Source organism: Camelina sativa, chromosome 18 (assembly GCF_000633955.1).
Source record: "Camelina sativa cultivar DH55 chromosome 18, Cs, whole genome shotgun sequence".
NCBI lineage: Eukaryota > Viridiplantae > Streptophyta > Magnoliopsida > Brassicales > Brassicaceae > Camelina > Camelina sativa.
This window is the reverse complement of record NC_025702.1, coordinates 259549-282418: the sequence shown is the minus strand read 5'-3', so window position 1 is coordinate 282418 and position 22870 is coordinate 259549. Positions and strand designations below refer to the sequence as shown.

General features: G+C 37.1%; 5 protein-coding genes across 10 annotated transcripts in view; 3 read left to right on the top strand and 2 right to left on the bottom strand.

Moving 5' to 3' along the window:
- Positions 1 to 6347, top strand: part of LOC104760123 (sister chromatid cohesion protein PDS5 homolog A-like) — a 15007-nt gene extending 8660 nt beyond the window's left edge. The window contains exons 16-33 of the mRNA XM_019239929.1: positions 345 to 481; positions 560 to 677; positions 777 to 911; positions 1014 to 1210; positions 1341 to 1491; positions 1643 to 1789; positions 1939 to 2025; positions 2100 to 2594; positions 3872 to 3952; positions 4055 to 4147; positions 4251 to 4330; positions 4569 to 4620; positions 4709 to 4795; positions 4916 to 4953; positions 5077 to 5142; positions 5272 to 5402; positions 5564 to 5871; positions 5968 to 6347. Coding sequence (XP_019095474.1) covers positions 345 to 481; positions 560 to 677; positions 777 to 911; positions 1014 to 1210; positions 1341 to 1491; positions 1643 to 1789; positions 1939 to 2025; positions 2100 to 2594; positions 3872 to 3952; positions 4055 to 4147; positions 4251 to 4330; positions 4569 to 4620; positions 4709 to 4795; positions 4916 to 4953; positions 5077 to 5142; positions 5272 to 5402; positions 5564 to 5871; positions 5968 to 6018 — 2454 coding nt within the window. The 3' untranslated portion in view covers positions 6019 to 6347. The remainder of the gene's footprint in view (positions 1 to 344; positions 482 to 559; positions 678 to 776; positions 912 to 1013; positions 1211 to 1340; positions 1492 to 1642; positions 1790 to 1938; positions 2026 to 2099; positions 2595 to 3871; positions 3953 to 4054; positions 4148 to 4250; positions 4331 to 4568; positions 4621 to 4708; positions 4796 to 4915; positions 4954 to 5076; positions 5143 to 5271; positions 5403 to 5563; positions 5872 to 5967) is intronic.
- Positions 6857 to 8031, bottom strand: LOC104760122 (60S acidic ribosomal protein P1-1-like). The gene is made up of 4 exons (XM_010482983.2): positions 7929 to 8031; positions 7651 to 7745; positions 7184 to 7402; positions 6857 to 7092 (listed from the first exon to the last, which is right to left on the bottom strand). Exons 2-4 carry the CDS (start codon positions 7720 to 7722, stop codon positions 7039 to 7041), a joined length of 345 nt encoding a protein of 114 aa, XP_010481285.1. The 5' UTR covers positions 7723 to 7745; positions 7929 to 8031; the 3' UTR covers positions 6857 to 7038.
- On the top strand, positions 17212 to 18772 carry LOC104760120 (protein C2-DOMAIN ABA-RELATED 11). Of its 5 annotated transcripts, XM_010482979.2 has the most exons (5): positions 17218 to 17320; positions 17514 to 17577; positions 17864 to 17982; positions 18071 to 18169; positions 18275 to 18772. In XM_010482979.2, the coding sequence occupies exons 3-5, from the start codon at positions 17872 to 17874 to the stop codon at positions 18566 to 18568; spliced, it is 504 nt and encodes a 167-aa protein (XP_010481281.1). In that variant the 5' UTR covers positions 17218 to 17320; positions 17514 to 17577; positions 17864 to 17871; the 3' UTR covers positions 18569 to 18772. The 5 variants fall into 5 exon arrangements, with proteins under 5 accessions (XP_010481282.1, XP_010481281.1, XP_010481283.1 ...); XM_010482980.2 differs by lacking the exon at positions 17514 to 17577 and having other exon boundaries at positions 17212 to 17320; positions 18074 to 18169; XM_010482981.2 differs by lacking the exon at positions 17218 to 17320 and having other exon boundaries at positions 17339 to 17577; positions 18074 to 18169.
- On the top strand, positions 18976 to 21757 carry LOC104760119 (probable acetyl-CoA acetyltransferase, cytosolic 2). Of its 2 annotated transcripts, none has more exons than XM_010482976.2 (14): positions 18976 to 19087; positions 19175 to 19252; positions 19378 to 19476; positions 19553 to 19726; positions 19819 to 19924; positions 20046 to 20184; positions 20314 to 20391; positions 20473 to 20538; positions 20614 to 20699; positions 20820 to 21030; positions 21117 to 21158; positions 21234 to 21320; positions 21398 to 21507; positions 21605 to 21757. In XM_010482976.2, the coding sequence occupies exons 2-13, from the start codon at positions 19213 to 19215 to the stop codon at positions 21485 to 21487; spliced, it is 1218 nt and encodes a 405-aa protein (XP_010481278.1). In that variant the 5' UTR covers positions 18976 to 19087; positions 19175 to 19212; the 3' UTR covers positions 21488 to 21507; positions 21605 to 21757. The 2 variants fall into 2 exon arrangements, with proteins under 2 accessions (XP_010481278.1, XP_010481277.1); XM_010482975.1 differs by having other exon boundaries at positions 18977 to 19087; positions 21398 to 21483.
- LOC104760118 (SEC14 cytosolic factor-like) overlaps positions 21975 to 22870 on the bottom strand; it is a gene marked incomplete in the record, with an annotated part of 2482 nt that continues 1586 nt past the window's right edge. Inside the window, 3 exon segments of the mRNA XM_010482974.2 lie at positions 21975 to 22563; positions 22634 to 22714; positions 22796 to 22870. Coding sequence (XP_010481276.1) covers positions 22255 to 22563; positions 22634 to 22714; positions 22796 to 22870 — 465 coding nt within the window.

The window sequence follows — 22870 nt, the reverse complement described above, 5'->3', positions numbered from 1 at the left end:
ATTTTGAAGCTCCAAAGTGTATGTATTTCTAATGTTTTGTTTACTGCAAAACCTCATTATCTTTCACTGGTTTTACCAGATTTTTTATTTTATTTGATGACACTTTAATCTCTTTGCAGGAAACTGTAGATGATAAAAAATTATCATGGGATGACAAAAGTGAAATTTGTCAACTGAAGGTATAGAAGATATGTATATATCAATATAAGTATTTGGTACCTGACGAAAATTTTCTTATAACAGACTTCACTTATAGATGCCAATGGTTGTTCGACCTTATGTTAAACTGATCAAGTTATTTCTCTCTTGCCCAGTTAGTTTAAAACTCTTTTTTTCCTCGATAGATTTATGGGATCAAGACGTTGGTTAAGAGCTACTTGCCTCTTAAGGATGCTCATCTTCGTGCGGGTGTTGATGACCTTCTTGGATTACTAAAAAACATTCTTTCCTTTGGGGAAGTATCTGAGGATTTAGAATCAAGGTTGGTAGATGTGTTAAATATGCTTAGAGGTCATTGTTCTGTAAAATTTGAAGGCACTTATGCTCAACCTCTCCACAGTTCTGTTGACAAGGCCCATTTGAAACTTGCTGCTGGAAAGGCAGTCCTCCGCCTTTCTAGACATTGGGACGATAGGATACCTATAGAGATCTTTCATTTAACTTTAAAAACCCCTGAGGTACCTTCCGTCTTTGTTTTCAATTCACACCTCCCATCTAATCCTTCATCTGATCTAGGTTATTTGAATTTTTAACATTTTTCTTAACCTCTCCTGTAGATACCATTTCCTACAGCTAAGAAAATATTCCTCGGGAAAATTCATCAGTATGTAAAGGATCGGGTTTTGGAGACAAAGTATGCCTGTTCATTCCTTTTTGATATCACTGGATCAAGTGTTCTCGAATCAGAAGAGGTATGTCATCGCCCTTTATTTGAAAACACATATATGATGTATCTGAGACGAAAGTGTTGACAATTTGACTATAAACTATACGTCTGGATTGTTAACATACAGGAGAAACACAACCTAGCTGATATCATACAGCATTCTTATCAAACAAAAGTGCGGAAAATTTCTTCTCAGACTGATGCAAATTCAGTTACTCTCCACCCTCATCATATCCTTCCTTATCTGGTTCACGCACTTGCACATCATTCTTGTCCTGATGTTGAGAATTGCAAAGACGTGAAGGAATATGAAATGATATATCGGTAAGTTATCTTCCAGTTCACCTCTATATGCCTCGACTTTGCTCTTTCTATTATTGTGAAATTAATGATTTCACCTATTTGTTTTTTAATTGATATTTTTTTGCTTACTAATTCTGATTGTTTGTTTCAGCCAATTATACTTGATCATTTCTATGTTGCTCCATAAAGAGGAAGACGGGAAGGCTGAAGATATTGACAAGGAACAGGAGTTTCACACCATTATTTTTATCTTACATAGTATAAAACAGTCAGAAGATGTCACTGATGCAACAAAGTCGAAGGTTGGTAAAAGACTTTCTTGAGCTTGTTCTATTTTACCGCAGCCGTCTCAGGACTACTTTTAATGATTCTAAGCATACCGGTATAATGAGTCACACTACTCCACACTGTTGTGGTGCCTTGGACCTGACATCTCATAACTTATATTAACAGAACTCACATGCGATCTGTGAGCTTGGGCTGTCAATAATCAATCACTTAACTCAGAAAGATCCTGATCTACAAGGGGCGATCACACCTGTACCACTGCCTGCGACGCTTTACAAACTTCCGGAAAAGGTTGAAGGTGACAAGTCTGAGGTAAGAACCCAGAAATTGTTCATAGTTGTGGGTTCAACATGATGAGTTTGCTTCAAGTAATCCTTGGCAATCTGAGCAGTCTGTCGTATTTGATTTGCTGTGTTTGACCTCATAGTTTGTCCTGATTTATGTTTTCTAACCCATGTCAGGTAGGTGAGGAGAAATTGTGGCTAGCTGATGAGACTGTCCTGGCACACTTCAGAGATCTCAAGTTGGAGAGTCATGCTGATGCATCTGTATGTTTTTCAACTTGAAAATCTGAGTTGCAGTACCTAGTGATTTCTGTGTTTATTCATATTTTCCCTTTCAGGTGATACCCCAAACTTCAGAAGAGGAGGTTATGATTGATGGGGAAAGTGATGGGAATGAAATTCCTCTGGGTAAAATTGTAGAGCGTTTGAGAGCTCAGGGAACCAAGATTAGAAAGGGCAAAAAGAGTAAATCTGTACCAGCTGAAGATGAAAATGGTAAAAATGATGTCGATGTTTTGAAAATGGTGAGAGAGATAAATCTCGATCACTTGCAAATGCTGAATAAATTTGAATCCAGTAATGGGCACAAACATTCCACTGGTGATGCAACATCAGTAGTTTCAGTCCCTAAGCGCCGGAGATCATCTTCTGGCCATAGTCCTTTCAAGTTCTCAAATAGTGGTCCTAAAGTTCCACTGAAAGCTTCTGAGGAAGAGTTGCATCAAGAGAGAGACATGGACACAAATGTCTCTTTGGACTCGCACGACGAGAATTCAGACCAAGAGAAAATATTAGAAAGCATCTCTCCCCGAAAGAGAAAGAAGAGCTTATCGNGCTGATGAGACTGTCCTGGCACACTTCAGGGATCTCAAGTTGGAGAGTCATGCTGATGCATCTGTATGGTTTTCAACTTAAAAATCTGAGTTGCAGTACCTAGTGATTTCTGTGTTTATTCATATTTTTCCCTTTTAGGTGATACCCCAAACTTCAGAAGAGGAGGTTATGATTGATGGGGAAAGTGATGGGAATGAAATTCCTCTGGGTAAAATTGTAGAGCGTTTGAGAGCTCAGGGAACCAAGACTAGAAAGGGCAAAAAGAGTAAATCTGTACCAGCTGAAGATGAAAATGGTAAAAATGATGTCGATGTTTTGAAGATGGTGAGAGAGATAAATCTCGATCACTTGCAAATGCTGAATAAATTTGAATCCAGTAATGGACACAAACATTCCACTGGTGATGCAACATCAGTAGTTTCAGTCCCTAAGCGCCGGAGATCATCTTCTGGCCATAGTCCTTTCAAGTTCTCAAGTAGTACCCCTAAAGTTCCACTGAAAGCTTCTGAGGAAGAGTTGCATCAAGAGAGAGACATGGACACAAATGTCTCTTTGGACTCGCACGACGAAAATTCAGACCAAGAGAAAATATTAGAAAGCATCTCTCCCCGAAAGAGAAAGAAGAGCTTATCATCGAAATTAAAAATTACAGAATCTGATTGGGCTCTCACAGATCTCGACATTCAAAGCGAAGGTGGCAACTACAGTGAGAGGGTAAAGATCATCAATAGCATCTTACCTTTGTTTTCATTTACGCTAGTTCAAATTGTTGATATTTAATCGTTATGCAATTTTTTCTACTCAAACGAAAGCAGAGTAGGTCAGCAGAAAGTGGTGATAGCAAATTGAAGTCTGCCTCTGGATCAATGAAGAAGCGAAAAAGAAAAAACATGTCAGGACTGGCTAAGGTGTGGAGCTTTACCTTCCATTGATGTTTATCACTGTCATTTTTGTGGTAATTGAACATATGGATAACAAATATTTTCTTGTCTGTCCTAATTTCNATAAATTTGAATCCAGTAATGGACACAAACATTCCACTGGTGATGCAACATCAGTAGTTTCAGTCCCTAAGCGCCGGAGATCATCTTCTGGCCATAGTCCTTTCAAGTTCTCAAGTAGTACCCCTAAAGTTCCACTGAAAGCTTCTGAGGAAGAGTTGCATCAAGAGAGAGACATGGACACAAATGTCTCTTTGGACTCGCACGACGAAAATTCAGACCAAGAGAAAATATTAGAAAGCATCTCTCCCCGAAAGAGAAAGAAGAGCTTATCATCGAAATTAAAAATTACAGAATCTGATTGGGCTCTCACAGATCTCGACATTCAAAGCGAAGGTGGCAACTACAGTGAGAGGGTAAAGATCATCAATAGCATCTTACCCTTTGTTTTCCTTTACGCTAGTTCAAATTATTGGTATTTAATCGTTATGCAATGTTTTCTACTCAAACGAAAGCAGAGTAGGTCTGCAGAAAGTGGTGATAGCAAATTGAAGTCTGCCTCTGGATCAATGAAGAAGCGCAAAAGAAAAAACATGTCAGGACTGGCTAAGGTGTTGAGCTTTACCTTCCATTGATGTTTATCACTGTCATTTTTGTGGTAATTGAACATATGGATAACAAATATTTTCTTGTCTGTCCTAATTTCTTGTTCAGTGCTCTACAAACGAAAGTAAATTGGCAAATGACGAACTGATTGGTTGCAGAATAGAAGTATGGTGGCCTATGGATAAACGGTAAGCGACTTTTATCGGATTGACAATGCAAAAGTGATCTCTCTGTCTTTATTCGAATTTTATTATTCTGACATCCATGCAAATCTACACTCTGAAGGAGTTAATTCTTTTTGTTCCCATTCTTAAGTTTCATTTTGTTGCATTGAATTCATCTAATGCAATCATTCATTTCCAACAAAGTGTGGGATCTTTTTCTACATTTATCTCACCAGAAGTTGCATCTTGGTGAAATAAATAGGTTTTATGAAGGGACAATTAAATCTTATGATTCCACAAAACAGAGACATGTGGTAAGAGTTCAGCACTTTGCTTCTTCTTGTCCTTTTATTGGGTTAGTTGGTCCAGCGAACTTTGTAATTAATCCATGTGATATCTCAGATACTTTACGAGGATGGAGATGTTGAAGTACTTAACCTAGATAAAGAACGGTGGGAGCTCATAGACACCGGTGGAAAGCCCGCAAAGGTTCTGAGATTTCTGGTTTTGGGGTTCTGTTGTCAATCTATCTTCTCTATTTCTAGTCATCTGCCGAGTTTGTTCCTTTTAGTTTAATAGATATACTTACAGAATTTGTACCTACTGCAGAAGTCCAGAACATCAAAGGGAAGTTCTAATAAGAAAAGGTAATACTTCTTCTCTGCAACTGCACATAATGCATCTTTCTGTAGTGCAGTTGGCCTCGTATTCGTCTTTAGTCTTATACGCAACAATCTTATTCTTTTGTTCCATTGATTTGTTTCGTTCAGATCTTTTGAAAGTAAGTCTAAGAATTCGGATGGGCTACAGAGGGATGAAGACCCAATTACCACTACGTAAGCGAAATTCTGTCATTCGAAATCCAAAATACGAGTGGTTCTAGTGCTTTTATTTATCATTTTTTTTCTTCTTTATCTTCTGCATTTGTGTTAAACCTTTTGTTCCCGGACTGCTGTCTTTACTAGGCCAAAAGGGAAAAGAACTCCAAAGAGAAACCTAAAACATGCCGACCCAAAAGGCAAACCAAGAAGTCTCTCTTTAGAACATGAGAAATTAGAGAGCAGAAATAAGAAAAGACGCTCTTCAGCCACGCCAGGTAAGCTCCATTGGGATCCACAACATTCCCTACTGTTTCCTAACTCTTTCAACCTATTTACTTTCGTGCAAATATACGTCAGTTACGGTGTTAATCTTATTACACAAATGAAAGTATTATTTTCTTTTGTTACTGAGATATTCTATTTTGAAATGATTCAGTAGGTGAAGTTGCTGGTAAGAAAAAAGGAAAAAAAATGAATACGGGTTCAGAAGCAGGGATAGAATATAGTGGGGATGCTGGCGAAGAGAAATCAGAGTCTGAAGGAAAGTCATTGAAAGAAGGCGAGGATGATGAGGAAGTTGTAAACAAGGAAGAAGATTTACAGGATGCAAAAACAGAATCAAGTGGGGACGCTGAGGGGAAAGAAGCTGAACATGACAACTCAGATACTGAAGGGAAACAAGAAAACAATGAAATGGAGACTGAAGCTGAAGACGATGCTGAGACTTCTGACAATGAGACTCTTGTATCTACCTACCTTTCTCTCAAATCTTACAAGCAGCATAGCCAGAGAGATGAGTAGAGAGTTCTGATATGTGTTTGCTTTTGAATGCGTGTGTAGGGAGCGTGGAAAAGTAAAGTGGGTAAGTCGAGCTCGAGGAAAGCAACATAATGTAGAAGAAATTCTCGCAAAGGAGTTGCGGTGTTTGTTCTCGAGTATTGGTGGTCTCTGGATTGCTGTGGTGTATATGTGGTAAAAGTGTGAGATTTGTAGGGTTAGTGATACATACTTGTTCTAACCACCATGATGGAATGAATAAATAGGCAGAAGAAGCTCCTCCAGAAGCTTATGTGGTCATGTATTGTAGCCTCTGTGTGTGTTTTATTTGTAGGGTTGTTTTTTTTTGTTTCTTTGTTTCTGTAATATTTACAACTTACATTCCTTAACCCAAAGTACACTATATTCTCTTATGGACTTAAATTACTTTGCCACTTTCTTCACTGTAAACTTCTTTCTTTTAGCTTACGTTTGCAGATCTCATTATCGCTGTCCAAGGGGTATAGAGCTTAGAAAAATAAGCGGAATCACCTGTTTAAAAAAATACACGAGTCTATCGTTTTAGGGTAGAGAATTATAGATGAAAGTGAAATTACTTGGCGAAATTATAAAGAATAAGATGTATCTCTCTAATTCTAAACTTGATTAGTTGGTTTTCATATTTCTCAAACTTTCATATTCTAGAACTTGTACCCAACAAATGTTCATCTCAACCCAAACGTCTAGGCAAAAATACTCACCTTGTCCGCAAGTAGACGGTTCTTCACGGTTACGTTAGAAAAGTAATGGGTTGGATTGGACTGAAGTAATATTGGTTACGATTGTTCACGGTTTATAATATTGTAAAGTTTCAAATAGTGATTTTATCTGTAAAAAAGCTAATTTGACTCCATACCGGATATTTTGCTTTTATGAATTGGCGTTCATTTCTATATCTATCTGGAATGGATTCAAAGAAAAATAAACAAAATCAATTCTAACAAAAGCCCGAGCCGATGGGTTTGCCCGGAAACTTGAGTCATACAACATATGGGTTCAAAAAAACAACTAATAGTTCCTTAGCCAGACACAAAAGTAACAACTCGATACGAAAAAAACCAACTAGGAAGAAGAAAAACAAGCAAAATGTGCTTCTTAATCGAATAAGCCAAAACCCAAATCTTCATCACTCTCTTCTGCTGGTTCCTCCTGCAGCAATAAATTTACAAAAAAATTAGATTGAGCTTAAGAGATAGAAGATACTATGTTAAGCAAAAACAAGTTTGGCACTTCATTTTACCTTCTTCTTCTCCTGAGCGGCAGGAGCAGCAGCAGCAGCAGCACCGCCGCCAGCAGCAGGAGCATCAGCTGCAACGGGAGCACCGCCTCCACCACCAGCACCAACGTTCATGATGAGATCAGTGACATTACGTTTCTCAGCCATCTTGGCGAATAGCATTGGCCAGTAAGACTCGACATCGACACCGGCAGACTTGACCAAAGTGGCGATTTTGTCGGCCTAACAAATTCAAAGGATAAATATATATAAACAAACAGAAATTTCGTTACCGCAAACACATAAAGAGACAAAAGCACTTAGTTCCATTCATGACTGCAAAGTCCACCAATCCTAAAATCCCTAAATACTTACTTACAACTAAAAATGTACCACCGGAAATTTCATTACCGATGCAATGAGACCAACCTAAACCCCCATGGTTTATAATAAAATGGAGCAAAAAAAAAAAGTAGAATGAAAATATATACCGTGATGGCAATACCCTCGTCTTCAAGGATCATCACAGCGTAGCTGCAAGCAAGCTCTCCCACTGTCGACATTTTTTTTTGTTTTTTCACTATCCCTGAAACCATGAATGAAACAAACAAAATCAATCACAAATCGTAACCAAAATAAAATAAAAATCCAGAATTATAATAAAATCAAACAGCAGCAGCAATCATAAATGAATCAACAGCAAGACCTGGTCATCTATCTATATACATCACAAGAATTGCTAAAACCAATCGATACGGAAACTACTAACCTTTTGACAAAGATGAGAGGCAAAAGAGCTGCGCAAGGAGGCGTTAGAGCAGACCGAGATGCGGATGAGTTTATATATATATATGCTTTCTCTTTTTTTTTCATTTAGGGTTTTCGGTTTTTTTCAATGAAACGTCGTCGTTTACTAAATTTATGGTTTTAAAAAAACCTAAAATGACTTTTGGAGAGATTCGAACCGAAGAAGTGTCACCTCTCTTTCACAGAGCAAAATTACCAACTCTGCTAGCAACGCTTTTGACAAATAACCGACAAAAACTTTACTTATATCGTAGTTTGGTAGTCTTATGTACCTGTTTTGTGCACTTTATTTTTTCTTAAATCATTTAACGTAGGGATGGTAATTTGGGTAAACCCATCCCGTTTTAACCCATCCCATTTTAACCCCATCCCATTTAAGTTCAACCCCATTTAAACTAATACTCCCTCTGTCTCATAAAGATTGATGTTTTGGAATATTTTTTTGTCCCATAAAGATTGATGTTTTGTAAACTTTAAGAAGTAATCATTGAAAATATTTAAAATTTTGAATTGTTATTGGTTTAAAATTAAATAATATCTCTTTAGTCAAAGAAAAAAATATATTTAAACTCAATAATCATTGTTTTCTTAAAATGTGTAAAAACTTCTAAACATCAATCTTTATGAGACAAATGTAATATATATTTGAAACCCACATAACTATACCCACTTATATATACATTACCCCATTTAACCATATCCACTTAAATATTCATTATACATATATGGAAAAATATATAAAGACAATTCAAAACAAAGTTGCATTGACAACATTTATCATTAAAATCAGAGTCTTTGGATTGACAACATAACCGGTTTATGACAAACCCAAAAATACTAATCGAGTTAAGCACATAAATACATAATTGAAAACCAAGTTGGATAGACAACATAAACGGTATATGACAAGGACTAATCAAGTTGGACCAAAGTCGCGTTCCGATGCTGAGCCTTGAAACATGGTCGATGGTAAACAAGGAACACAATCGTGATAGCACAATCGTGAAAACAAAACATGTTTACATAGCTAGTTTCATTTTGTTATTATTATGTTCTCTCTGAAACAACCTCTACATAAGTTGCTAATGTGACTTTTGAAGCTCCAATCAAGTGATGATGAAGACCTTAAAGCGGAAGAAGAGGAGGTGATAAGACTACGGGGAGAACAACTTGAATCCAATCAAGGTCTAATCTAGAATCTAACAAGGGAGCAAACAACAACAAGATCTAATCTAGAAGCTAATAAGGGAACAAGGGTTTGAATCAGCTAACCTTGTAGGAATCGAAAATTGAAGAGAGGAAGATGACCCAGATCAAAAATTGAAGAGAGCACGACGACCCAGATCCAAAAAAGTAGCGAACTAAGCAGAGTGGGAACTAAGCAGAGCGAAAAATTTAGAATAAACACTATATTAAATATACTTTAGTTTACTATAATTAGAATGAAATTACAAAATAAATTATTAATCATATTATGTGAATTATTTTTATCAAAGTGAAGAAATGAAACAGAAAATTATTATTTTTATCAAAGTGAAGAAATAAAACAGAAAATTATTATTTTTATCAAAGTGAAGAAAGAAAACAAAATCACAAGGAAATCCAAGGAGAGTCGATTCCACATTCACAAGCAGAGTGGGAACATGGTACATAGTCCTTATCACTAGACATTGGGACGTTGAGAAAAGCTCCATGATCGAGAGACTAAGCTCATTGGCAAGGAGGATGGTGGTTGTGGGTTTAGGAACAGGTATGGTGTTCTTGCAAGGGTTTCGGTAACCTCATCTCCATGGAGTTGGGGTCATAATGCTGATTCTCTTCCAACTTTGTAAAGAAGTGATAATCTCCCTGACATTGGTAGGTTGCATTTGACAGGTCTCGGGGCACAAGGGAGATGTGGAGAGAAGGTGAGGGAAGTATCAGTAATCACCTCTCATTGGAGAAGAAATCATTATGTCGTTATTCCTCGATCTTCTTATATCAGGCCAGGTGTTGCAAAGCAGCAATTGCGAGGGCTCAGGAATCAGATGATATGATAGGCGGGGTTCAAAACATCCTGGTAACCACCGCTCCATAGAGTTAGGGTCATAATGTCAACTGTCTTTAAACATTGATAGTCCTGAGATGTATATGTGGATGATTCTAAAGGTAGGGTGTGCAAATAATTTTTGTTCCAACATAGCAACAATGTTTGATTTCGTTCCAATTGCAATCTTCAGACAATTGGTTCCAAAGATCCAAACAAAAGTATGATATAAGAGGGCAAAGAGCGATTTGGGACATACCTGGATAATTGGAGTATACTTTTTTGGGTCACAAAGCTTTGTCCAAATCTTCATCCATGCAATTGATATAAAGTATATCAAATATGAATAAAATAAATATATTCTTATTTTTGTATTTATGTATACTAAATAAGTTATACGGATAAACACAATTAGTTTGCGTTGCAATTGTTTTTGAAAGACAAAGGATAGTCCATATGAAACGTGGAATGATAAAAAGCATTATGGTGCTAAATGAAATGTGAAATGTGACATACTACTAAAACTAGGTGATACCCCGTGCTACAGCACGAAATTATATATTTTGTTAATTACTTTTTTTGTAATTTGTATTTTTGTAATGTAATTTTTTATTTTGACTTATTTTCTTTGTTTATATAGTGTTTATTTGTATATTTGGGGTTATACAGTAAATTGGAAATTCTAATAGAGTAAGTAGTTTGTAAAATGTAGCTTTTCACGAAAACAGACATACCGCAATATTGGATAGTAGTTTTGTAAGAGAATAAATACTCCATAATATCGGATAGTAGTTTCGTAAGATGATAGACACACCGCAATATCGGATACTAGTTTTTAAGAGGATGAGTTTTTCTTTATTTTGGTTTGTCGTCGAAAGATGAGAAGTTGCTTGTTTTTAGTGTGAGATATTTCAATGGTTAGGAAACCATTGTATTTATAGTGAGATTAAATATATTTAGGTTATCATTCAGAAGTTAATATTTGATATATCAAATCTCAGCAAAATTGAAAAAACCAATTTAATTTATAGTTTGATAAAAATACATGTTTTAACGGGTTTAACTCAAACTTTTTTTACATTTTAAAATTTTTAAGAGTGAAAATATTAATTTTACTTAAACTTTCGACGGAGTTCAAATATTTATAATAATTTAAACATTCTATAAAAATTTAAATATTTATAATCTCTTAAACTTTTTTAAAAAACGTAAATATATTATAATATGTTTACTTTTTAAAAGTTTAAATATGCTCAAATATAGAACCAAATTAAACTGTTAAATTTGGATACCTGATAAATGAAGCTTGCTGCTCATTTGTACTCAAAACATATTATTTATATATTATAGTGATTATGAACCATATTCCAAAATATTTAGTCGATGTGGGATATACAATACACATTTTCTGTAAATTAGTTTACAACTTTACATATATATAATTTCTGCGGTTTTTATTTTTTTCCATCTATACTAATCGTAATTAATTACTATAATTTCGTTAAGAAAATATTAAAAAATCTAAACTAAATGATGATTTGTTTTTATTTAATTGTATTAAGTTGATTTGTTGTTTCCGTAAATATCTCACAATATAAAAGCAAATCAAATAAATTTACATATATAAACAATTTCGTATTTAATCTATTGATTATTTTGGAAGCAACAAAGTCACAATTGATAAGTATTAAAAAATTCTCATTATTATTAATATTCGTAATAATTATAGGGATTAAATATGGTAGTAGTTAATATTTGATATTACTGAAGCCATTAAGACTCTAATACCAGTTTTCTTATTTATATGGATTATACCTCTGTTTGGTTGTGTGTTTAACTATTCTTGAATCAAATAATATATAGGATCCGAAAATTATTAATCTAGAGAACAAACAGATCCGCGAATTTTTTTGCTTCTATTTTCGGGTCAGAGAGGATCCGCGTCCCGACCCGGTTAGTTTTAAGTGATCGACCCAAGGGTATAATGGTCATTTAAATAAATCGAAACTATAGGTTAATTTAATTAAATTAAGTGATTCTCTAATCATTTTTAATGAAAAACCTACCAAAACAAAGTCATGGTCCAATTTGAGTCTAGTGAGTACTTCAACTTTAATAGAATAGATTCACATGGTCCATGGTCTAGTGGAGGAGCCTCTTATAAATTAAATGGATAGGTTTTGGAGCTTTAATGGTTAGACCGAGTCAAAGCGTGTCAGAGGCCCTCTGATTTGAAGCATATAAACAGTTTTTTTAAGTTTTCTTCTTTGTTTTGGTAAAGGGCACACACACAAGGATTAGGTTTGATTCAATTTTTTTTTTTTTTGGCTCAACATCAACTTTTCATTAACCAAAATGATACAATCAAATCAAAGGCACATTATATTCACCTCTATAGACTTGGAACAAATGCAATGGTTGATCAAGTACAACCCTGGAACACTAGACGGATCCAACGCTACCTAATCAAGAACCATTGCATTTTTTAAGTACAATGAGATAGATAACACTCTACAACTCATAGTGAAATAATCTCTTGGACCACCTAAATTAACCTTATGATAGGAAACAACTACTAACACAAAGAAGACCAAAATCTATACTAAAGGTCAAAGCAAATCTAAGCTATTAGAACCTCATGATTGGCGTGTACGACTTGTCCAAATAGCATCGACACCCAAAGGCGCAACATCAGAGAGACTTGGTTTCTCCGGCTTTCATTATTCCGATCCTAAGCCAAAAACAGACAATACATCCGACTGACCCGGCCAAGAGACGCAAAACAAGACCCGCATATACCGATGCTTCTCCGAACAACCACTCATTGACCATAATGCTAATCACCTAAAGATAAGAGTTTCGAACACAGATTAGCATAGCTTCATCTCACGATGCATTTCCGGATTAGCCATCATAGCATCTGCATTGTTGTCTCACTTCTTAGCCGGACTGAGACCAAAGAAGTTGAGAAGGCTCACATGAACGCCAGCTTTGAGGATAACCTCAAATCTCGGCCACCAGCACCCACAAGATCCTCCTCAACAACCGGTAAAACTTGAAAGCTCGACTCCACCGTTAGCCTCCGGTGAGCTAGGTTCTCCGGCAAGAGGGTAGGAGAAGCAGGAGGGCGCGACTCACGAACCCAGATCCGACGCCCTGAATCTTAAAAGAAGGTCGTCCGGAGCAGCTTCGAACCACCACCAGTCTCCCGGAGAGGAGAACAAGCCGAGATCTCTCTGCATATCGGCCGCCACCACACCATCAACGCAGCAGAGGAGTGACGCCTAGCACTACCAGAGAGGGAGAGATTGATTCCTTTCACCCTACTTCTACAAAGGAAATAAAAGAAAGAGGAAGAGCAGAGCCCTCTCACACCGCCAGCAAAGCCTCAGGCGGTGGAGAGGCAAACGGAACAAAACGGCGACGGCGCTGTAGATCTAGGGTTTTGAGAGAGGAAAACGAGTTTTTTTTGTCTCCCTGGTTTGATTCAATTTTATTACACGAGGATTAGGTTTACCTACAATTTTTTTGCAGTAATTATAACNGCCAGCTTTGAGGATAACCTCAAATCTCGGCCACCAGCACCCACAAGATCCTCCTCAACAACCGGTAAAACTTGAAAGCTCGACTCCACCGTTAGCCTCCGGTGAGCTAGGTTCTCCGGCAAGAGGGTAGGAGAAGCAGGAGGGCGCGACTCACGAACCCAGATCCGACGCCCTGAATCTTAAAAGAAGGTCGTCCGGAGCAGCTTCGAACCACCACCAGTCTCCCGGAGAGGAGAACAAGCCGAGATCTCTCTGCATATCGGCCGCCACCACACCATCAACGCAGCAGAGGAGTGACGCCTAGCACTACCAGAGAGGGAGAGATTGATTCCTTTCACCCTACTTCTACAAAGGAAATAAAAGAAAGAGGAAGAGCAGAGCCCTCTCACACCGCCAGCAAAGCCTCAGGCGGTGGAGAGGCAAACGGAACAAAACGGCGACGGCGCTGTAGATCTAGGGTTTTGAGAGAGGAAAACGAGTTTTTTTTGTCTCCCTGGTTTGATTCAATTTTATTACACGAGGATTAGGTTTACCTACAATTTTTTTGCAGTAATTATAACTCACTAGATGAGGACCCGCCCGATGTGCGGGTTTAAAGTTTTATAAATTAAATTAAATTTATTAAAATTTGTTGTATGTTATATATAAGTTTTATTTTTGTTATAATACACTGATTTATATCCATTTACAAATCTTTATGTATATTACTATTAAAAGTATATTTTTTATACCTAAATGTACTCTTGTATGTTACAAAAAGATTCTTTATCACCATCTAGAAACTGTTTATATAAACACATTAAGCCAAGTATATTACTTCACTTTTGCATAGTTTTTTAATTACTAAAATTGTTGGCTCAAAAAACATTTTGAATAAAAAATATATTACATAATATACTAATCAATGATGTATCATCACAATAATGTATGACCACCATGGAGAAAACATCGGCTCCGCCTTCATCCCTTATGGAGAGAACCTTGCATCCAACCTCCTCCACCATGGAGAGAACTTTGGCTCCGCCTTTCTCCCTTGGAGAGATAACCTTCCGTCCAATCTCCTCCATCTTCCTCCCTTGCGGAGATAACTTTGTGTTCAACCTTCTCTACTATAGGGAGAACCTCGGCTCTGCCCTCCTCCTATGTGGAAAAAATATGTTCACGCCTTTTTGCTATCTCAAAATGGCTTGTTCCGACAACCAATGAAAGTAAAAACAATTTTCTAACTTCAGAAAAAAATCTTTTGATAGTAACTAATGTTAAATTTTCCAATGTATTCGTGATAGTAACTATGCCAAAGTGAAAGTAAAATAGTTGGCTTAATGTGTTTATAGATAACATAATATACTAATCAATGATGTATCATCACAATAATGTATGACCGCCATGGAAAAAACATCGGCTCCGCCCTCATCCCTTATAGAGAGAACCTTGCTTCCAACTTCCTCCATCATGGAGAGAACCTTGGCTCCATGTTCCTCCCTTGGAGAGATAACCTTGCGTCCAACCTCCTCCACCTTTCTCTGTTGGGTAGATAACCTTGTGTCCAACCTTTTCCACCATAGAGAGAACCTCGGCTCTGCCCTCATCCTGTGTGGAGAGAAAATGTTCACGTCTTTTTGCTATCTCAAAATAGCTTGCTCTGACGACCAATAGACGTCAAAACCTTTTTCAATCGTCACAAAATCTTTTGATAGCAACTAATGCTAAATTTCTCGATGTATTCGTGGAAGTGTCTTTGACACACCATGATGTAGCCTCTGTCTCTGTAATGCTTCAACCGCCACATTGTTTAGTGAACCCATGTCTACTCTCAGTCCATGGGCCCACCTTCCCAAGTGGGTCCTACATCTATTCACAGCTTGTGGACTAACCCATATTCGATGGCCGGTTTGTTACGTCTGAAAATCTTTAAAAACTTGATTACCGACCTTACAAATCAACAAATGATATTTTCTTGTGTTTTGTCCTCACTCGCATAATTTCGACAATCACTTCCAGAAAGGTCACCCATCATGAAGTTCTCTCAAGACCTTTGACTGAAAAAATAAGTGCATTTTGGTGACGTATGTATCTAAATCAATTCTTTTAAACATTTCCGCAAACCAGGGTGTCAAAGTCTTTGAGCTCCTATGAATCTATCAACAACGATTTATTTTTTTCAATCTATCTATGTATGTTTGTTGTATGTTTGTGTTTGATTAGCCTATTTTATCAATTAATTAGGTTGATGAGCTTCTATTTGTTATCTCCCTTTAGGATTGAATGAATAATGGTAACAATTATGTTTGCAAAAAAAAGAAGGGTTTATGACCAACCAATCAAGGTTGAGAAATTGAAAGAAAATTAATTTGGCATAACTAAAGAAACAATAGAAAATTATAAACATGTTAATATATGAATCCCAAATCATTCAAAAATTAAAATATAAATTAAAACAATCTAAAAATACTATAATAAATTTTAAAATACAGTATTAGAAAAAGAAGACTCATATATTAATCTTTTTTTGGTCAACATATTAATCTTACCTATTCCCAACTGAAAAAGGAGAAAATAGTAGAAAATTTTGGCTTAAGAAAATAAGAAAAATTTACCTTCCTATTAAAATATATTCCCAATCAAACAAAGTTGAAAGCAATGTTTTTGAATAAATTATTTACATATGAGGCAATCTTTGATTATATAGAAGTGAGTACAAAAGTTTAGAATTAATAACTAAAAGTATATTTTCCTTAATCATTTTTTCTATTTTTTAATAATTAATCACTTAAAATTAAAAAATAAGTAAATAATATTATAATTTCGAATTTTATGATATATATATATATAATCTTCTTATAATTATTTTAAAAAATTTTGTTTTTTTTTTAAATTCTGAAATTTTTGATAATTATATTTTTACTTTATTAATATTTTTTAAAACAAAATATTTTATTTTTGTTGTAATCAAATTCTTCTTATTAAATATTTACACATGTCAACCAAAATCTCATATCCCTCTATCCATCAAAACAATTTCTCAAAAACCCCTCAATAATATAAAGACAATATTACCCTTAATGAAGGTTATTAAAGGTTAAATATAATTAAAATAGTAAGTGTTCAACAAAAAACACAGTAGTTCAGTGGTTGCGAGCTCTATGCGCACGCGCGCGCCCATGGTTCGAATCCTACTATGCGGGGTACAACTAGGGTGTCACGGGTACAACTGGTACAACTGGTACAACTGATACAATTGGTACAACTAGTACAACTGGTGCAACTTGTACACTTAGGATGTTTGATTTTTATTTAAAAATTGTTAGAGGGGTAGTTTCATCTTTTCATTAAAGAAGAGGGGTATGTAGAATTAAAGTGGATGTGTAGAAAAGAATTCTTAAGATAGAGGTACTAGAGAATTAAATCCTGTCAAAATCTCAAATTGATAACTTGACACATATCAAAATCTTATTAATTAATACCTTTCAAAACCCAATTTTATATATACCATTACAGCCACGTTGTTAAAAAAATCAAATGGAGCATTCGATAAAATCAGTTTTTTAGATTACGGTCTGTCTCAAGGCTTTGTTTGGTCAATCATTCTTTAGCAATCTTGAATTTTTTTATTAGTCTTTAAGACAACAATATTTTTTCAATTAATAATAAAAGTGATATAAAGTAATCATATTTGCATCATCGTAGCTTTAGACCTCCCCTCCTCTTACAAAGCTTTTTATTGTTTTGCTCATTCTCACAACAACCACAAGAAGACGATTTTGTATATTTGTTTCCAAACTGGTAAATTAATTTTGTTTCGTGGCTGTCTCTTATTATTTTCCCTTAAAAGTTTGCCATTGAAACTTCCTTTTCAGTTCGTCGCTGCTTTACTCATTCTCTAGGGTTTCAATTTTTGTTTTTGGTTCGTAGCTTCTGTTTCAACTCACAAAGTATCAGCCTTTTACTTTTTTTTTTCCTTTGTCGGATTTTGTAGCATTTGCACTTTGCAGAGTCCTCTCTGTTTTGTTTCAACTCACCAAGTTCTGATTGCGATTTAGGTATCTTTCTCACTGAGTAGATGTGTCTGTAGATTTGTATCATTTGGTCTCTCTGGGCTACTTTATTATTTCCTGATGAAGTGTAAATCTTTCCCAGAATTTTTAGTTTTTTTTTTTTTTGGTATATCAAGAAGCTCCCAGCCGAGTGATTTGAATCTTGGATTGCTCGTGATTCCTTCTCTTTCTCTCAGTCTTTGTTTTCATAAAGTCAGTTTCTTTAGCTTTGTTATTCACTGAGGAGTATCAAGTGTGTCAAGTTTCTAAAGTTGGTAACTTGTGTTTGTAGAATCTGAAATGGGCGAGCCGCTTGGACTGCTCCAGGTGACTGTTATTCAAGGAAAGAAACTGGTGATCCGAGATTTCAAGTCAAGTGATCCTTACGTGATAGTCAAATTAGGAAATGAGGTAAGTTCTGGTCAGTTATTATTGTTCTTGGCAATTGGAACTAGTGTGTTTTGTGCCTCTTGATGTGATGTTTTACTGTCTTGAAAAGCAGTCAGCCAAGACCAAAGTGATCAACAATTGCCTGAATCCAGTGTGGGATGAGGAACTGAGCTTCACACTGAAAGATCCTGCAGCAGTTCTGGTATTGGTATGTCTAAATCTTTATATTGAATCTTTCCTTTTTGTGACCGTCATCATGATGATGATGATGATGATGATGCTGAGATTGTTAAAATGGGGTGGGGTGGTGCAGGAGGTGTTTGATAAAGATAGGTTCAAGGCAGATGACAAGATGGGCCATGCCTCTCTCAGCCTTCAACCGCTTATCTCAGTTGCCAGACTAAGACATATAGTCCGCGTGTCCTCTGGTGAGACAACGCTTAGGAAGGTGTTACCGGATCCAGAGAACTGCGTATCTCGGGAGAGCACAATCAGTTGCATAGACGGAGAGGTGGTGCAGAGCGTGTGGCTGAGGCTGTGTGCTGTTGAATCGGGTGAGATTGAGTTGAAGATAAAGTTGATTGATCCTCCTGGAACAAACAAGTAGCAATAGGGAGGGTATTATTTACGTACGAGATCCGTTTGTCTAGTATAATTGCAAAAACATGTATGGTCTTGTCTTTGTTTCCAAGTGAAAATGTGAAACGGGCTTAAAATATGTGTACCTTAGTTGTGACAGACCATGCACTTGCCAATTTTTATAACCCTGTTTAGGAATCTTTGAGATACATTGTACTGTTTCTTGCTGTTCTTCCTTGTGTCTACATTTTGATGGAAACTCCAGGTAAAACTACCATCAATGGCCGAGTGATCATATCTTTACCTTCCTAATAAAAAGCTTAACTTGGAAGAAATGGACAAAACTTGCCAAGAAATAAATCACGCATACCAAGGTGGTGGTGGAACCGACATTGATATTGGTATCTTACGTCACACACACACATACACACACTTTGTTGTTATCTCTATATCCGCCTTTTTCTTTTTCTTTGGGGTCAATTATGATCTCTCTCTTTCTCATTTCCTCGTAATCTTAACACCAGCCTCATCTGCCACCAAACCAAAGGTGATGCATTTTTTTTCACTCAGAACTCAAAGTTGTCATCTTTTTCTGTTGATTCTTATCATCATCTCGGTTTTTCTTACTTGGCAGGCGTACGCACCTGGGACATAATTTCTTCGGTGACTTCCATGGCTCCGTCTGTCTCTGATGATTCCGTAAATCCTCGAGGTTCTTTCTGTTTCACTTGTCTTTACGATTCCCTCGAGCTTCTTGTCCTGTTCAAGTTTATAGTGTTTTCTGGTTGGATCATATATATTGTATCGCTACTTACAATTGAGTTCCGGTGGGTGCAGATGTTTGTGTTGTGGGAGTTGCCCGAACGCCTATGGGGGGCTTCCTTGGCTCCCTCTCGTCTTTGACTGCCACAAGACTTGGGTCCATAGCCATCGAAGGTAGTTTTACTACTACTACTCTCTCTCTCATTCAGCCAACTTTTCATTCTCTTACTGCTCCACTCCCCTCTCATAGCCGCTCTTAGAAGAGCAAATGTTGATCCGGCCCTTGTGGAAGAGGTCTTCTTTGGCAATGTCTTAACCGCTAATCTTGGGCAAGCACCAGCAAGACAGGCTGCACTTGGTGCCGGGATTCCCTATTCGGTGATCTGCACCACTGTTAACAAAGTCTGTGCTGCAGGAATGAAAGGTAATTTAACCTTTTATTACTCTTCTTCTATTCCAGATGATCATTGAAACGGTGTACACATTACTACATATATATTTCACCTGTAACCTCAGCTGTAATGCTAGCGGCTCAAAGTATCCAGCTCGGCTTGAATGATGTTGTTGTGGCTGGTGGGATGGAGAGCATGTCAAACGTACCTAAGTACCTCCCAGACGCAAGGTGCTTTCTGAGTTTCCTAACTCAAAACTTTGTAGGAAACACAAGTGTCGCAGATTTCGATATGTTTTCTCATCTCGAAAAAGCTTCCTCGTTTATTCTTTACTCTGATATATGTTAGCAGAAGGGGTTCTCGATTAGGCCATGATACTCTTGTCGATGGTATGATGAAAGATGGACTTTGGGATGTCTACAATGACTTTGGAATGGGAGTTTGTGGTGAAATATGCGCTGACCAGCACTGTATTACAAGAGAAGAACAGGTCACTCATGTTCAACTTTGATCTGTCTTTCCAAATGTATTTCGCTAGACTCATGACTGATGCGAAAGTGATGATCAGGCTGTCTCGTTGATTCTTTTTTCCTGACGTACAAACGTTTTCTTTTTGTAGGATGCTTATGCTATCCAGAGCTTTGAGCGTGGTATTGCTGCACAAAACACTCAGTTGTTTGCTTGGGAAATTGTTCCGGTACATCTCTCCTTTCCCTGCAATGCCAGGAATTTAATTTATGACATTGTGATGGTATATTTCATACACTCATATTGATAGGTGGAAGTTTCCACTGGAAGAAGGAGGCCTTCAGTTGTTATTGACAAGGATGAAGGACTGGGCAAGGTAAAAATAGTTTAGAAACAGTTGCTTCTCGTGGGACAGCCTTGATTGATCTTAACTTTGTTTGGCATGGACCAGTTTGATGCGGCCAAGTTAAAGAAGCTCAGACCGAGTTTCAAGGAGGATGGGGGATCAGTCACTGCTGGAAATGCATCAAGTATAAGGTCCTCTTTTTTCTCTTAAACTTTGTTTCTTAGTTTTTTTTGTCATTTGTAACTCTGCTAGCTTTTGTTTTGTTTACTTCCAACGACCACTTACTGGCTCTGCTTTACGTTTGTGGACAGTGATGGTGCGGCAGCGTTGGTGCTGGTGAGTGGAGAGAAGGCTCTTGAGCTTGGACTGCATGTTATTGCTAAGATTAGAGGATATGCTGATGCTGCTCAGGCACCTGAGTTGTTCACAACTACGCCGGCTCTTGCTATTCCTAAAGCTATAAAGCGGGCTGGTTTGGATGCATCTCAAGTGGACTACTATGAAATCAATGAAGCCTTTTCTGTAATCCCACTTACTGAAATCTCAGTTTTTTATGGTTGTTGTGTTTGTATAAAGAGGTCTGACTGTTTTGGCTTGTTTCCCCACAGGTGGTAGCTCTGGCCAATCAGAAACTGCTGGGATTAGATCCTGTGAGTCATGAAACATGTTCAGTTATGGATGTTGCAGACTTAATTTTCCGTCTCTGATGATTTATTTATAAACAGGAACGGCTGAATGCGCATGGAGGGGCAGTTTCACTTGGACATCCACTGGGATGCAGTGGTGCTCGTATATTGGTCACATTATTGGGGGTAAGTTGTAAGACCAAGCAACAGTGGTGTTAAATTGAATCCATCCTGAAAATGTGGTTTGGATACTTCTGATTCAGGTGTTGAGAGCAAAGAAGGGAAAGTATGGAGTGGCATCAATATGCAACGGAGGAGGAGGAGCATCAGCCCTTGTCCTCGAGTTCATGTAAGCTCCTTCTTTTTAACTCTGGTAAGCCGTAAGCATAGCGTTAGCACACGAGATTACTTCTCGAATAATGCTTCCCAACACTAGACCTTTTAACTTCAACTTGTTGACATGTTGGCAGATCGGAGAAGACAATCGCATATTCAGCACTCTGAAGCCAAGAAATGTTGTATAACGCATAGCTTATGTATATGGTTTAAGTTTGTGTCACAAGAGACAAGACTGCTTAAATTTGTACTTCAATGCAATAAAAGTGTGTTAAATTGAGACGTAATGTCTGAGGTAGTAGATTGACAGACTCTGAAGTGAAATGCAGCCAATAATGGTTACCTTGGCGAACAAATAAATGAGCATTTGCAATAGTTTTAAGGAATTTAGAGGAGAGCGAGAGGAATCAGATAAGTTGAGCATAATTACAAGCCTAAAACTATTGTTGTTTCAGCCAAAAGCACATCAAAGACCAAAGAATTACACAACACTCACAGAGGTGCTTAGGGAAATGAGAGTTAGATTTCCAAAAAAACTTTTGCTACAACAAAGGATCAAATAACACTATACATGAAGCAACCTATGCATTAAGTTCAAGATTTATTCTCTTTTTGTTTTTTTCGCTTTACATTTGCATGGCGTAGGGAGAGGACACAGCTCGGTTCTCGCCTACTCATTTAGATTGCTAGCTCACCCGTAAAAAAAAAATATATATATCTTAATTGTAGAGGCACTGAATGGATTTTCCTTGGAACCATTCAGGGTTCATCATATTCCAGTTTTTCATGAAATGCTTTGTCTGTCACCAATGGACATGGCCAGACTGTTGCAATTCTCAATCTTGTGCAGTTCCGATTCTATGGTTTTGGCTATCACACAACGTTCAGCTTCAGGCTCAGGAAAACCCACGTGGAATGACCCTTGCTTTGCAGGTTCTGCTTGTCCTCGGGTTTCATAATGGTGCTTCACATAGTTGTATAGCTGTTGATGGAAGGGATGATCGATAGAAAAACAGTTTGCGCTCTGAGTGTGGTGAGATGACCCAGAGCTTCCTCTTCTACAGAAATGTGGGAGGGATGTGAAGTCCATAATCTACAAGAACCACAAGATTTAGACAAGTTTGCATTTCACAGCAAGATCATAAGAAAGCAAATGCATATACCTTCAATAATTCATCCATTCCACAACCAGATAAGACATGAACCTTTTGCCTCGTCCTCTCTTGTAAAAGAGGTTTTACAACCTGCCAGGAAATGAATTATACATACGTGCTAGGTAGCTAAACACCCGGAGTCACAAACAAAAGAGGATCAAAGAGGCTTACCTTCCAACATGCGGAAAATATATAAGGGGCATTGACAACATAGTACGTGTTTGTCTTCTCTGGATAGTTTAGATC